Source organism: Oncorhynchus kisutch, linkage group LG2 (genome assembly GCF_002021735.2).
Source record: "Oncorhynchus kisutch isolate 150728-3 linkage group LG2, Okis_V2, whole genome shotgun sequence".
NCBI classification, from domain to species: domain Eukaryota; kingdom Metazoa; phylum Chordata; class Actinopteri; order Salmoniformes; family Salmonidae; genus Oncorhynchus; species Oncorhynchus kisutch.
Window position 1 is genome coordinate 59,792,539 of NC_034175.2, and position 16,052 is coordinate 59,808,590.

Here is a 16,052-nt window from a genome sequence, read left to right on the forward strand (position 1 = left end):
CTGTGATAACAGACGTGTTAGTAGACCTTGGTCTGGTATTAGGGCCTCCCTCTCTGCTGTCTTATCTGGAGGATGAAGGATAATGTCACTGTGCCAAGGCCACAGCTGAAACATGCAAAGACCTCCATGTTCAACCCACATCCCTTCAACTCAATCAACCCCTCCTAGACTAGTTAGTGGGATGACATGTTAGATTGTGTGGTGTTTGGTTTGACTTGAAAAGGATGATTCATAGTATGCATTTTAATTTCTTAAAATACACTAGTCATTCATATACAATACAAAATACTATTTTATCAATCAAACATCATTTAAGCTATCATTTACAGTTTGAAAATACAATGCCAAAAGTTAAAAACATAAGTGTTCTACATTAAAAAGCATAGCAGAAGTCACTCAGATACAACGATAGTTCCAACAAAATAGACTCAAGGAGTGGAAACTAACAGTCAGTCAACTACATGTACATTCAGTCAACTACATGTACATTCAGTCAACTACATAGCTGAGACCCAGGGATTTGAACCAAAATCATTTCCCAATCATATTGTTCTGAAGAGAACCACTTTGTTGTTGTTCCGTTCCACTGTTCTGACCAGAAAAATAAAGTTCTGAACTGGTTTGAATCCCCCCCCCTCAAAAAGTACTGGTTTAAATCATTCCTTTCTGTTTTTATTTATTTTATTTGAATTTTACCCCCTTTTCTCTCCAATTTTCGTGGTATACAATTGTTAGTAGTTAAGATCTTGTCTCATCGCTACAACTCCCGTACGAGCTCGGGAGAGACGAAGGTCGAAAGCCATGCATCCTCCAAAACACAACCCCAACCAAGCCGCACTGCTTCTTAACACAGCGCGCATCCAACCCGGAAGCCAGCCGCACCAATGTGTCGGAGGAAACACTGTGCACCTGGCGACCTGGCTAGCGTGCACTGTGCACGGCCCGCCACAGGAGTTTCTAGTGCGCGATGGGACAAGGATATCCCTACTGGCCAAACCCTCCCTAGCCCGGACGACGCTAGGCCAATCGTGTATCGCCCCATGGACCTCCAGGTCGTGGCTGGCTGCGACAGAGCCTGGGCTCGAACCCAGAGTCTCTGCTGGCACAGCTAGCACTGCAATGCAGTGCCCCTGTTTCTTTTTTAACCTGTGAAATCAACTTTTTTTTTACATTTAGCTCATTAAATGACTTCACCAATGAGTGTGGATAGAACAGGCAAACTAGTTGTTTACATGCGTGATGGACAGAAATGTAGTCTATAACGGAAGATGCAACTGATATTTTACGGGTGGGGAGAGAGGGTTGAGGAGGAGGCTTGAAGATCTGGGCATCTTGTTATGACATGCATTATCTGAATTAGGTCCACAGAATTATACCTATGAGTAGCGTCTTGTATGGAGAAACTGACTGTCCTTTGAGCTAGCTTGAGCTAGTTAGATAACAAACCCGTGTGCGCAGAGCGGCACCAGAATAAAAAACATCTTACCTTTTTGTAGTTAATAAATCCAACATGAAACTTGATAACTGGGTTTATAGTATCCTTAACTAGCATTGAACAAGATAATCCATTCTTCTCTAATTAAAAATATATATAAAAAAATCTCTCCCTGTCTTCTGAATCACGCTTGTAACGTCAGAGGGGGGAGTGTTTTTGAGTGTTTAGGCTAAGATTTATCTTGCAGGCAAACACTGGAATATGTTTCTTCTTGACAGAGTGAGGGCTTTCCATAGATACTTTGTTGCATTTTTTTGTGGGACAAAAAAAAAATGCCAGGAAAGTAAAATAACGTTATTAACCGGTTGCCATGCATTTAAAAATAACGGTTCAGTTCTGGAACTGTATGGATCACTTTCATTCCCGGTTCCAATTCTGTTCTTTGAAATGTTTTGTTATTTTCCGGTTTTCTGTTGTGTTTCCTGAACCGGTTCCAACCACTTGTGGGACCTATTCGAGAAATTCTACTGCACATTTTCCACTTCTCCCACAAAAAAGTCACACTTTCCAGCATCTCAAACACAGAGAAGCTAAATCTATATGTTCTTGATCTCAGCTTTCAGTTCTTGGCAGTGTCCAGCGGGCACTCCTGCATCTGGCCGTCGTCCACGGCACCCTCAGGCAGATGCACAGTCATGGTGCAGGCCCGGATGCCGCCCAGGGGTTCCAGCACATTGAACACCCGGTCCCACTCGTCCTTCTCTGGGTCGTAGCGCTGCACGATGTCCACCATGCAGCGGCTGTTCCAGGAGTAGCCCCCAACCACGTAGATCTGGCCCTGGAGCACGGCCACCCCTACATCACTCTGGCCACGTGGCATGGCCGCCACCACCGTCCACTGGTCCACCTGGGGGAAGATATAAAACGCAGGTCTGAGAATTCTCATAATTCCGCATTTCTCCAAATGCCATTGGTTCCTTGTTTGGTTGTAATTTTCACCCAACCCATAAAGTTCTTAAAACTTTAAGGGAAAGGAGGATACCTAGTCAGTTGTACAACTGAATGCATTCAACTTCCATATTTAACCCAACCTCTGAATCAGAGAGGTGCAGGGGGCTGCCTTAATCGACATCCACGTCGTCGGCGCCCAGGGAAAAGTGGGTTAACGGCCTTGCTCAGGGGCAGAATGACAGATTTTTACCTTGTCAGCTTGGGGATTCGATCCAGCAACCTTTTGTTTACTGGCCCAATGCTATAACCACTAGGCTACCTGACCATCAAACTCAGGACTTAAGTAACAGTTAGGATTAGAGTAAGGTTTCGGAAAAGTGGTCAAATTGCTTATCATATTGTTGGGACCAAAATCACCTCAGGGCTGTAGAATTCACAGTTAAGTACGTCATCATAGTCGCTGCTGCCCCGGAAGTGGTTCCCTCCCATCACATAGAGCCGATCGCCCACTGTGCACATGCAGTGTAGGCCACGCAGTTCCATCATGTCGGCACGGCGACTCCATGCGTCAGTCTCAGGGTCATAACACAACAGCTCCTTCTGGAATGTGTCCCCTGTGATTCCGCCTGTTGGATCAGTGAATTGACATTGGTTTCATTATTAGATACTGTAGATACTATGACAACATGTTTACTAAAATACTATTTTATGTCTACAAACTAGTATACTATGGTTTTAACAAGACAAACATTTTCATTTCAATCCATATACCATGGTCAGAGAGAGTTTGTATTTGGGATTTTATTAGGATCCCCATTAGCTACTGCTAAATCAGCAGTTACTCTTCCTGGGGTCCACACAAAACATTAAACAGGACATAATACAGAGCATTAATAGACAAGAACAGCTTAAGGACAGAACTACATCAATGTAAAAGAAGAATACATTTATATAAGTAGGCCTTAACATTCCATGCATCGTATGCTCATATGCTGATACATACATGTTAACGGCAATACTGCAGCCATTCATTTTTTCTCCTACTTTCTAAGCAGGCCCTGATATTCTAATCTCACAGCACCAGTGTTCTGTCAACAACAGAAAATCTCACAACATTAGGAAGACACACTGTTTCACACGATCGGTGTCCTTGCTGCTTCCGTCTGACGTCAATACTATGCATAATCATGTGAAGTTCCACCGAGGTCGTTGACTCCAGCTCACTTCCCCTGACTTTAACAGATCCATGGAGTTCAAGGGGAAGGCAGTGTAACTTTGGTAGTAAATGTGAAGGATGGACCATGAGAAGGAAAGATTGATGGTGTAGGGAACTGAACTGTGAGCCGGTGGTCAGGTGCTTTCCTACACATACTGTCAACCACCAGCGTAGAGTGGAATAGGAGCATTAATGTGAAAAACAGAAATGTTTAGGTCTGAACAGGAAGGACGTGGTCTGGTGCTGCGAGCTGCAGAGAGCTGTGGCCATTACCCAGGCTCCCAGTTTCCGGTCTGGAGTGTGAAGTCACGAGCTCTGCTGGTCGGCTACTGTGTAGCAATGCCGAAAGCCCTAGTCTGCCCTAGAAAGCCTATGTAAATTACGATTGCCAGAATGGCCAAACACAAAAAAATGTCTCTAAAATGTGTTTATTATGATCAAGTTCGATCCCCACTGTGAATTATTTTAAAATTCGCTAGAAATCGAGATATTTAATTAAATGGTGATCCATTCTTGACTACTACATTTGTAGTCACACAGGACCACATGCTGAAACAGAACAATCACGGGCCGGCAGGCTACGAGGAGACTCCCGGTTGACTCTCTCAGGCAGGAAGAAAACAACTACATTGACCATGATCCTTTGTTTGCTAGGGCCACTTTCACCATGATCCTTTACAATTTTTTGGTGCCATTCAGCCCACATGAGGTTGGTGGCACCTTATTTGGGGAGGATAGGCTCGTGGTAATGGCTAGAGCAGAATAAATGGAAAGGTATTAACAACATCAAATACCCTGATGAACATTATACCCTGATGAAGACAGCTTGGCTGTCGAAACGTTGGTAATTCAATTTTTGCATCTGAGCTCCTAGAGTGTGCGGCTCTCTTTTATTTTCAAAGTAACAACATCAAACACATGGTTTCCATTTGCTCCATTCCAGCCATTATTATGAGCCAACCTCTCCTCAGCAGCCTCCACTGATTGCTCCATTCAGCAATTCAAATTAAAATACGTCCGGCTTTATGCGCAATCGGGAGTTTTCCATAGGAATACATGGATGGCGTCAGCGCTATCACTATCTACTGGTTTCAATGTCTATGCCATTAACCCATTACCAGAGGAGGCTGGTGGGAGGAGCTATAGGAGGACATGCTCATTGTAATGGCTGGAAGGGAATAAAGGGAACAGTATCAAACAAACATATGGAAACCACATTTGACTACATTCCATTTATTCCATCCCACCAGCTTCTTTTGCACATTACACCCTCCTCTACATGTTCCATAACACATCCAATGTGATCCACCTGCTTTTTGGGCTCAAACTACTAAACCACTGTTTAAATGATTGCAGATTAAAAATGATACATTTTCTACATGCACTTTCAAAACATGTGTTCAGAATAAGCTGTTTTCTGTCTGTCTGTGTGCAAGACTTTTACACAATTGCTCTTCAGAGAGCTGTGGTTAACCTCATCGGAAAATAAGTATACTCTGCCCCATTTCATCCAAAGGTCTCTGTGTTTCCTGGCCCTCATAGTTGATAGGAGACCAACATAGAAATCGACCAAGATGAGAATGAGAACATTCCAGAACTACTATGTTTTGTTAAAGTCTATCAAAGCTGTTAATTGACAAGAGTGGATTAAAACATGTCAACAACACAGCCTTTGTTTGAATTCATTAACTCATAACCTCTCCAGTCTGAGCTGATTTTATCAGGGCAACAATCACAGTCAATTCAGGCCTTCACATTGTAGGTTTTAACAGTTTGGTAAGTTTGTAATCTAACTACCAGTGGTCTGAGAAACTCACCTGAGACATACATCAGGTCACCATGGACTGTCCCAGCATGCCCGTAGTGGGGGTCGACCATGGGAGACACGAATGTCCACTCATTCTTTCTAAGGTTGTAGCACTCCATGGTGTCTAAAGGAGTAAAAAACAAATTCACTCAACATGCACCTTAAAGATCATAATCCCTTGGAATTTATTGATATTTCTGTGTAACAGATTGCAGGAAAAACCTATCCAGTACACTTAGTGACTCACCAATCTCTCCTGAGGCGTTCCGGCCCCCAACAGCATACAGCTTCCCTTTCAGGGTGCTCAGGTGGAAGAAGGTTCTCTTATCATTGAGCGAGGCCACCTGCAACCACCGGTCGAAGCGCGGGTCGTAGAGGTAGGCGCTGTCCACCGCCGTCTTGCCCTTGGTGTCGTAGGTGCTCTGGCCGCCTACGATGTAGAGAAAGCCCCCGAGCAGGGCAACGCCGTGCTGGTAGCGGGGAACCTCCATAGGCCTCAGCGCCCTCCAATGGCCGATCTCCTCATCATACAGTCTCAGCTCTCTGCTCACCACCAGCTGCTGCTTCATCACCCCGCCCAGCGCCAGCAGGTGTTTGGCGTCCGACCGGATGCGTGTGCGCTCCGTCTGTAAGGAAGGCTGGAGGAAGGGCATCATCTGGTAGTTGCTGGCCTCTAGCAGGAGGTTGACGCAGGCCGTGTCCGAGCGCATCATGGCCGCTCCGCCATCATCGTGCCCCTCATCCTCCTGGGAGATCTCGAGCAGCTCAGTGGGGGTCATGAGGGGGAAGCGGACCTGGCTCATCAGGGAGTAGGCGGCGGAGCGGCGGGTGGGGGGGTCATGGTCCAGCCAGGAGCGGGCGATGCGGTACAGCTCCATCTCAGAGAAGCCCTTGAGGCTGTCGCTGGCCAGGGCGTTGGCCAGGCTGGGCTGAGAGAGCTGCAGGTAGTGGCCAGACTGTAGTAATGCTGACAGGTTCTGACATACAAACTTCCCAATGTGGGCCTGTACATCCTCCAGGAGCAGGTCCCCGGCGATGCGCTCCACCTCCATACAGTTATCAATGGTGATCTGCCACACGAACAGGTAAACAGACAAGACTGGATGAACTTGTGAAGGGTCTCCTGTTTTTACATCTGCCAAACTTTCCACTGTCTCTTCAATCCACCCATCCACCTGCCTGTTGTTTGTGGGGCGGCAGGTGGTTAGCACGTTGGGCCAGTACCCGAAAGATTGCTGGATCGAATCCCCGAGCTGACAAGGTAAAAATCTGTTGTTCTGCCCTTAAACAAGGCAGTTAACCCACTGTTCACCGGTAGGCCATCATTGTAAATAAGAATTTGTTCTTAGCTGACTTGCCTAGTTAAATGACATTTTTATTTTATTTTTTTATGTTTCAGTACCAGTAGGTATCCGGATTCACTAACCTCAGTGCTGAGCAGCTTGTTGCAGAAGCCGAGGACGGGGAGGACCTGGAGGAAGTTGGCAGCCTCCAGAGTGTCCTGCAGGTTGGTCATGCTCAGACTCAGCCGGGATGTGTAGATGAACTCTATGATGTTCTTCAGACCTGTTTTACTCACCCCATGGAGCTTAATCTCCCTCATATCCTGTTCTCTCATACCCCCTAGAGAGAGGGAGCGAGAAAAAGGGAGAGATATAGAGGGTGGATGCTGTTACAGTTAATGGTGTAAGAGTGCAAGTATATTTTAACATAGTGAGATGTAAAAAGAGGACGTTTTAAGTCAAGGTGTCAGTGTCCTTGTCTGGAATTTGTCTCTTACCACATTTCCCCTTTATGGTGATTGGTCTGAGTGGACGTGATGAGTGCAAGTACAGTAAGAGAGAGACTTTATTAGCTCAGCCCTGAACTCGTCTGTGAAACAATCTTACATACTTAGGATCATTGATCCTTTGGGAGCATATGCCCTCGACAAATCCTCTCCACCACACATTGTAAAACAATCACCAGTAATTCAAAAGGCACTCGCACATCTGAGCTATCTTTTTTGCAGGTGCATGGTAACAGTTGAATAAAATGAGAAAAAAAGAAGGAACCTGCACAAGGCTCTTGATAGTATCACTAAGCTATATGTATCGGCCTCACGGTCTACCTCAGAGCTTTGGAGAGTTTTTTATATTAGCACCCTTATGTAGACCTAGCCCCACCCACATTCGTTCGAATGGGGTTGAAGTCGCAGGAAAACAAATAAGTGCTACCAAATATAACAATATGCATTTCATAAATATTCTAATAAAGTGTGAACATAAAACACGTCTGTAAAACCACAATGAGGATATCGACCTACCAAGCAAGTTTTCATAAATCTTACGTCAGCGTAATCTGAAATAGGGGCATAATTCATGTTCAAATTTACAACATAACATACATTGGCATTTCATCATTAAGACCTTTAGGAAATAATGTCTGGAGGGTGAAAATCCCTAAACATTCTCTTTTACTCAGAGTATTATTAATATCACCTCCCCTGTCTGATATCTAAACTTTCTCTATGACACAAAATCTAAAAGGTAGAAAGGTCATGTTTTAGGTCATTAAAATGTACTGTGACTGGATAATCCCTGTCGTTTCTCCTAATTATGTTCGATGATTCTCTCTTTGAGAGAACAAGAGGTTTTACCTACATGGCACAGCCCACATGGACATTTAATAATGTCGATAACATGGGTGGTGGAGCACGTAATAATGTCATTTATTTGGAACCGTTTTTCGTATGTGGGTGGCAGAAATATTCACACTTCATCATATTGTTGCACTGTGCGCAACCTCTGCATTTATAGCTGCCATTCGGAAGAGGGCGTAAAAGAGCCTGGCTGATTTTCTTTTGTGGCTGGCAGTTCAGTTGGCATGGACCAATTTATTGTGTAAATTGTGACCTCTCTTATATACAACAAGTAGTGGATTCTTAAATTCAGCCGGCAAAGCTGGGTCCGATAATAAAACATGCCAGTGTTTCTTGACAGCATCTCCCACGTTTCACGAGTTCAAAGTACAGTATATGTGGTTGTGAACATTACAGAGTGTTCTTTAGCTCTAGTTGGTCTTTTTTTTGTAGCAGTTCATCTCTGTTTTCCCCAATGGCAAATTAAGAGCTTCATCCACACATTGTGGAGAATAGCCTCTTCTAACATGCTGACCAAACCGGACACGTCGCGTGCGCGAGCGTTGCAAAATAAATGTAGAAATCCATGTTATTCAATTATTGCACCCACACTGCTCGAGCGCGCCAACGAGCGTCTGCGACGCCAAGGGCTAAAATAGAACTCATTCCTATTTCTGACGCAGATCTTGCTGCAAGTCCTGCCTCTCCCATCCCATTGGTTTATAGAAGCAGGTACCTGCGTGCCATCTCCTCCTTGGTTATACCCACGTGGGTGGTTGAAAGACAAACTGTTTTGCCAGTAGTCGTGGTAATACAATGAAAGTTTAGATGCGATCACCATATAAATTAAACGATGAAAAAGCCTGGAAGTACGAGAGATGACTAGAAACGATTCGGTTGGCCGTTTTATGTGTGGATTAATTGTTGGAGTAGAGGTCCTTGTTCATTTCAGGTAAAATAGCCTAGCTAGCAAGTGCAAGCTAACTAGCTAGCTAAATTACCATACCTGTTTAATGCTTTTCGACCTGTCCCCAAATTAATGTAATGTCGTAATCGCGTTTGGTGTGGGGGAGGCAAAATACATTTATGCACGATGGCGCACGATAACGCACGCGCGCAGCCGGTTTGGGTTCAGTGTTATAAACCTATTGCGCATCTCAGCTGCTTTTTCTAGATAGTCCTCTGTGGAGTGGCATATACGGAGCCGTCTGAAAAACGGGCTTCTTGGAAGTCCTCTTTTTAATGGCTCAGGATGGAAGCTGTCCTCCTGTAATAGTATTTATGTCCGTTTCTTTTCTATACAGATCTGTAAACAGGGTTCCATTTGATTTCTCAATCCACATATCGAGGTAATGAACACGTTTTAGTGTCACATTCAATAGTGAATTTGCGATTGGGGTCAATGTCATTGAGTAATACCATAAATTCTGACAGCTCTTTTCCCGTTCTTCCCCATATGCAAAAAAAATGTTGTCAATATATCGATACCACTTCAGGACTTGATTCAAAAATAGATTTTCGTTTTCATTATTAACTAAACGTTCTTCAAAAAGACCCACATAAAGGACCGAGGTAAACACAGACTCTGGTTGGATGTTCAACGGATAGTCGCCTGTAGTTTTCCTTACGTCCACCAACCGCAGTTAGGGACCGTCAACATAGTGACATATCTCAGTTTTCAAATTTTAATAGCTCTTTAACCATTACTCCTAAAACTTTCGAAACTGGTTCTATCTAACCCGATGGCATAGACACATATGACACACACATTTTTGGGTCGATTTACAACTCACACTTTTAAATGATTTATAATTTTTTTGAATTTCAATAGCTCCTTGGTCATGTGACCTACTGACTTCGAACAAGGTTCAGAATGTACACTCGGTGGGCCTACACATTGCACACCCTTTAGTTTGTCCATTTTCATCTCTCACAATTCTACATTAATTTTCTATGTTTTTCAATGTTTCTAATTTCAATAGCTCCTTGGTCATGTAACCTACTGACCTCAAATTACTTTCAGAATGTCCACGGACTGGTTGAGATGGGGGCCGCGAGGCATCCAGTATGGTAACACGACCGATCCCGGAGAAGCTGGCGGGAGCCCCGGGGAGAGTTTTCTTTTCTTTGTGAAGGGCAGGGCGCCCTGGAATGGGTTCGCCCCGAGAGAGGGGCCCAAGCCCTGGAAAGCGTTGCGGTTTCTGCGGCGTCTGGTGAGCTCTCCCTGGCCCTTGAAAATCTGGGGAGAAGGTGCAAATCTCAGGCCGGGCAGTACCCATATCCTCAGCAGGTCTCCAAGGGTAACAGCCTCTGGCATATTATAACAATGTAGGTAAGGGAAGTTGGCAAAAAATATCTGTAACTCCGGGATAAGGATTGCACTCAGGCCATGGCCATGGATGTTGGAGCGGGGACTTAGTCTGTGAGCAGAAAAAAGGGTGGGTCACCAGGAGCACAGAGCCTGTTACGGGTTACCAGGTGCACGTGGTTCCTGACAGCGGGCCTATAGACGTTTTAGTAATTCTAGGGAGTAAGCTATATGCTAAGGCCAAGGGAGAGGGGTGTTTGACCGGGTAGGGAGAGTAGGTGTGGAGGCCTGAAGGGCTGTAGTTCCAGGGAGAAAGCTATACACTCTCAGGCCCAAGGAGAGGGCAGGCAGGCGTGTAGGCCTAGAGGCCTGGAGTCAGAGGTCACCAGGTCAATGGGGGCCTGCTGGAGGTCAGGAAGGCCCCAGGGAGAAGTCCCAAGTGAATAGGTGTGTGAGTGACACTATCCTTCACGGGGGCAGAGCAGGCAAATTAATGTAAAATCGCGTGAGATGAAAATTGACAACAAAAGGGTATGCAATGTGTAGGCCCACTGAGTGTACATTCTGAATCTTGTTTGAAGTCAGTAGGTCACATGACCAAGGAGCTTTTGAAATTAGAAAGTTAAAAACATTAATGTAAAAACTTGTGAGATGAAAATGGACAAACTCAAGGGTGTGCAATATAGAAGGGTAGTCAGTGGACATTCTGAACCTTGTTTGAAGTCAGTAGGTCACATGACCAAGGAGCTATTGAAATTCAAATTGTTTACATTCTCTAATTCAACTAGGAATACAAAATGCTGCTCACATTTCCACATGTTTATTAGCTTTTCAAAGCTAATTGAGGGTCAAATAGTGAAAATAAGACCTGCGCAATTTTTCCAACATCATGACACTTATTTGGAGTCTGTGGCTCAAGTGGTTTGAAAGCTATTCAGGATTGAAAGCGCGAATATCGGTTGAATATCCAACCTGAAACTGTCTTTACCTGGGTACATAAAGGTTAGCATAGCTCGGAGCGAATGTGGAGTCCATCTATGTTCCATTTGTTTGGAGATGGTGTTCATCATCAGACCTGAAATAGTAAGACTCTCGACATCTAATGTGACCAAAATACAGTCTTCTGTTAAACCCGTTATTAGTGAAATCTTGTTTATGAAGTCTACAGTCTTTCACATATGATGGCAATGCTTGCACATAAATTTTAATAAAAGAGTCTATGAAGTTCGACAATGGCTCTAGCATTGAGCCTATTCCTGCAACCACCGGTTTGCCTGGATTATTGCCTTGTTGTGTTTTATGTTTGTGTAATTTCGACAAAATGTACAGGTAAGGTTATTTAATAGGGATCCAGATTAGAGCATATATCCCTTTGGAACACCTGTGTGGGATCAACACTCCGTTTTCTATAGAAACATTCATTACTGAGTTGTCCCTGAATCTCTTCTTTGTATTTTTCATAGTCTAAAACGACAACAGCACCCCCCTTGTCTGCAGGTTTAATAACCAAAGATGAATCTTTCATTAGTTCATTAAGTGCCTGTTCTTCTGCTCTAGTGAGGTTCTCCTGAATGTAGTTTGTTTTTCTCGTATGTACTGATGTAACCGATGTGAAATGGCTAGCTAGTTAGTGGGGTGCTCGCTAATAGCGTGGGGTGCTCGCTAATAGCGTTTCAATCGGTGATGTCACTCGCTCTGAGACCTTTAAATAGTTGTTCCCCTTGCTCTGCAAGGGCCTTGGCTTTTGTGGCGCGATGGGTAATGATACTTCAAGGGTGGCTGTTGTCGGTGTGTGCAGAGGGTCCCTGGTTCGGGGCGAGGAGAGGGATGGAAGCTAAACTGTTACATTGGTGCCGTGACCCGGATCACTGGTTGCTGCGGAAAAGAGGGAGGTCTAAAGGGGGGTGAGTGTAACCGATGTGAAATGGCTAGCTAGTTAGCAGGGTGCGCACTAATAGCGTTTCAATCGGTGACGTCACTCGCTCTGAGACCTTGAAGTAGTTGTTCCCCTTGCTCTGCAAGGGCCGAGGCTTTTGTGGAGCAATTGGTAACGACGCTTCGAGGGTGGCTGTTGTCGGTGTGTGCAGAGGGTCCCTGGTTCGAGCCCAGGTATGGGGCGAGGAGAGGGACGGAAGCCAAACTGTTACACTGACATGGCGTCTTGTTCGACTATAATTGAGGAGGTATTAATTGAGGAGTTGTTAACCATAGGACAGAATTAGCTTTTGGGCTTAAAATGGGTACCAGTTCTTTGAGTTTCTAGGCACGAAACAGTGTTTTGAGAAAACACGTGCTTAAGTTGACTTCTTGCGAAATAATATAAACAGATCTACTTTCATATCAAATGGTTTGTCTGCACATGTAGGTACAAAAGAGAGGCCCTTAGATAAGACTGGGTTTAAACCAGGGACCCTCTGCACACGCCGACAACAGCCACCCTCGAAGCATCGTTACCCCTTGCGCCACAAAAGCGCAAGGGGTAACGATGAGATTTGAGATTTGGAGTCAGACTTTTTTGGAGAGGTTAATTACTGAGTCCTGCTGTAGCTCCGTGTCCACGGCCTGTGTTCCTGGTCCCCTCTTTGACCACTTGCATCTCCTACATCTTTTCCTTCGTGGAGCCTTGTTGTGCTGCTTTCAGTTTACTCTGATATTTTTCTTGCGCTGTACCCAATGATTTCTGAAAACTTGCTTGGCAGGTCGATGTCCACATTGTGGTTTTACAGACGTGTTTTATGTACACACTTTATTTGAATATTTATGAAATGCATATTGTTATATTTGGTAGCACTTATTTGTTTTCCTTCAACTCCAACCCCATTCGATGCGTGGAACGGATGTGGGTGGGGCTAGGTTGAGGGTGCTAATTTAAAAAAACTCACAAAATCTCTGAGAAGGCCGTGAGGCCAATATGTAAAGCTTATTAAAGAGCAGTGATACTATCAAGAGCAGTGTGCGGGTTCCTTCTTTTTTTCTCATTTTAAAACAATCACCAGTGAAATAATTTTACATATAAAAATATATTGACATATTGCATAAATTGAAAGCCCTCTTTGAATGTAATTTATCACAGACTAACCAGTGAACATGGCTTTGAAGTAGTTGCTGGCAGAGGCCATAATGACTCTGTGCACGGGGAAGGTGTCACTGCTGTCCCCAGGCACCAGGATGACATCACACAGAGTCTCATCACCACGGAACAACTCAAACCCCTGGAAGGAAGAATAAGATTAATCTTCCATCAATCGTCTCGATCCGCTCCATGTTAAATGATGTTAGCAACCATTCAGATAGATTACTGAAATAATCGTCCCAGGATTCTTTTTCATCTTGGCAACCCTCACAGCTAAATAATCCTACGAAAAAAACACTATAGTATACTGTAATATTTTTATACGTAGTATTTACTGCAGTGTTTTTATGGGATATGGATATTGGGGAGGGGAATGGGTGGGGTATATGCATATTAAACATGTGCGTATCAGTACAGTGTGTAGTATAGTATTCTACAGTATACAACACAATTCTACAGTAAGCACTACACGATCGAGGGATACGACAGTGTGTAGTATAATATTCTACAGAATACCACAAAATTATATTTATAAGCACTACATGATCGAGGGATGCTACAGTGTATAGTATAGTATTTTACAGTATACTACAGTTTACTACAGGACACTATAGAATTCTATAGTAAGTACTATAGTAAAATGTAGTATTTGTTATGTGGGATAACCCTATTACACCTTTAATATCTCTGCCTGGTGTATGAGGGCTGGTTGGGTTATACCTGTAGGACTGTGGTGCCATGCTCATTGCTGCTGAACCACCTGGTTAGAGGCCTTGGAGGGAGGCTTGGCTTCAGGCTTATATCAGTGGGTTTCGGGGGAAGCTCCAAGGGTTTAGGGGCTGGGGCTGTAGGGGTTGGAGGTTTCGCTGCTGGGGGAGTGGGACTGTCAACTGTGGCCGGGGCTGGAGCTGGGGCCGGGGCTAGGGGCGGAGATGTGGCTGAGGGTTGGACAGGTTGGGGTGGAGGTCTGGGTGGCTCTCTAATAGAGCCTCTGCTTCCCAGACGAGACAGTCTCCTGTGAAACCTCCCCTGCACACTCTCCTTCTCCTCTCCACTGCCCCTGGAACACAACGACAGGGGTCTGAGAGCTGCTGTATCATCCTCAGCTACAGTATAAGTTAACTCCACCCTTTATCACATTAATCTGTCTATGACATTGTTTTTCACATAAACTCATATCTTCAGTGCTGAAAAGTGCATATATTGGATTTTTGTCCATTTACATTAAGGTTTACAGTGGCTCGTCTTTTGAATTCGCACATTGATTCATATACAAAAACCAGGGGCGCAACTTTGGTTTTAGAAGTGTGGGGGCATAATTATAATTTAAAAAATTATCCTATCGGAGAAACATTCCAAACAGCCTACCCGACCGCTCGGAGGCATCTGCATGGCCCTAAAGCACACCGTTGTCTCATTTTGTATCACATTCCAGTTATAAAACTGGGGGGAACAAAAATACAATTTCAGAATGTGGTGTGAAAGTTGTGTCCCTGACAAAATACTTAAACCTAAAAATGACAAATATTTGGATCAGCATACCCCATCTCAGTTGGTGTCTTGCTGGATGTCCTGCTGCCCCTCTGTGAAAGGTTCCTTAGAAACAGAGACATGAGACAAAACTAAAACAGGGCAGGATTAAATTGATGTTTAGTCTGTCAGTACAACATTTTTCTATTCTCTCTTTCAGAACCTCTTCACTCTGAACAAGCTACAATTTGGGAAATGAAACAGTTGAGTATGTCTTTGTTTCATACATAGGTTGTCTGGTACTCAATGCTGTATAGTATGACTCACTTCATCAGAACAGGCCCAGGGCTAGAGGTGCATGTTTGCAATGTGGGACTTCCTTGATCATATCTTTACCATACTGTCTCTGTGTTAGTGTATACATGTATACGTGTACGCTGTAAATGTTAAGACATTCCCGTAACTTCACACAACATTTATGTTGCTATCGTGTAACTTAAATACTTCAACACATTTTCTGATGTTTCTAGTGGATTACAATAGTTTTTTTTTGATTTTTTTTTTTACATCTAACAGTAACCTCTGAACTCTGAACTTACACCTCACTACATATTCATAATTTCTGTTTATATTCTATTTTTGGATCATGGATGTTTCTGTGCAAGACTTTGTGCTCTATATCAAATGTACACACTTTACACCTGCATTAACAAACATGCGAGGAAAGGAAGGAACCTACCTTGAAGTGATTATTTTCAACAGGTTCTCCCTAACCGGACGGCCTTCTTCCGGCATACACACACAACCAACATACAGCAATCTGTTTAATGCTTTACAGATCACTAAATGTCTTCCTGCAGCAGCTGGATGCAGAGTGGAACCGTTATGTAGAGCGTGGTAAACAGCAGCACAGTCAGTTTCTCACAGCTAACCGAGAGCTCAGCCACTTCCTGTGTCAGTTCTCTTTCCTCGCTCATTTCGTTTAACCCTCCCCACCCTTATTTTGACACATTAGGTGTTGTAAAGACCGATGCAGAGATGGAAGAGGAAGCGAGACATCCCACATACAATTTGTTTCTGGTTCATATACAGACAATGAACTAAGCAGAACAGACTCAGCTGCTAATGCATTAGTGCCTATGGGAGAGCCACCCCCATAAGCAGACCAAAAT

General features: G+C 44.1%; 1 protein-coding gene across 1 annotated transcript; it reads right to left on the minus strand.

Moving 5' to 3' along the window:
* Positions 1 to 225: 225 nt before the first annotated feature.
* LOC109869264 (kelch-like protein 9) lies at positions 226 to 15,763 on the minus strand. The gene is made up of 9 exons (XM_020459279.2): positions 15,620 to 15,763; positions 14,953 to 15,006; positions 14,131 to 14,470; positions 13,417 to 13,549; positions 6,836 to 7,032; positions 5,657 to 6,479; positions 5,420 to 5,533; positions 2,804 to 3,012; positions 226 to 2,342 (listed from the first exon to the last, which is right to left on the minus strand). Exons 1-9 carry the CDS (start codon positions 15,673 to 15,675, stop codon positions 2,055 to 2,057), a joined length of 2,214 nt encoding a protein of 737 aa, XP_020314868.1. The 5' UTR covers positions 15,676 to 15,763; the 3' UTR covers positions 226 to 2,054.
* Positions 15,764 to 16,052: the final 289 nt, after the last annotated feature.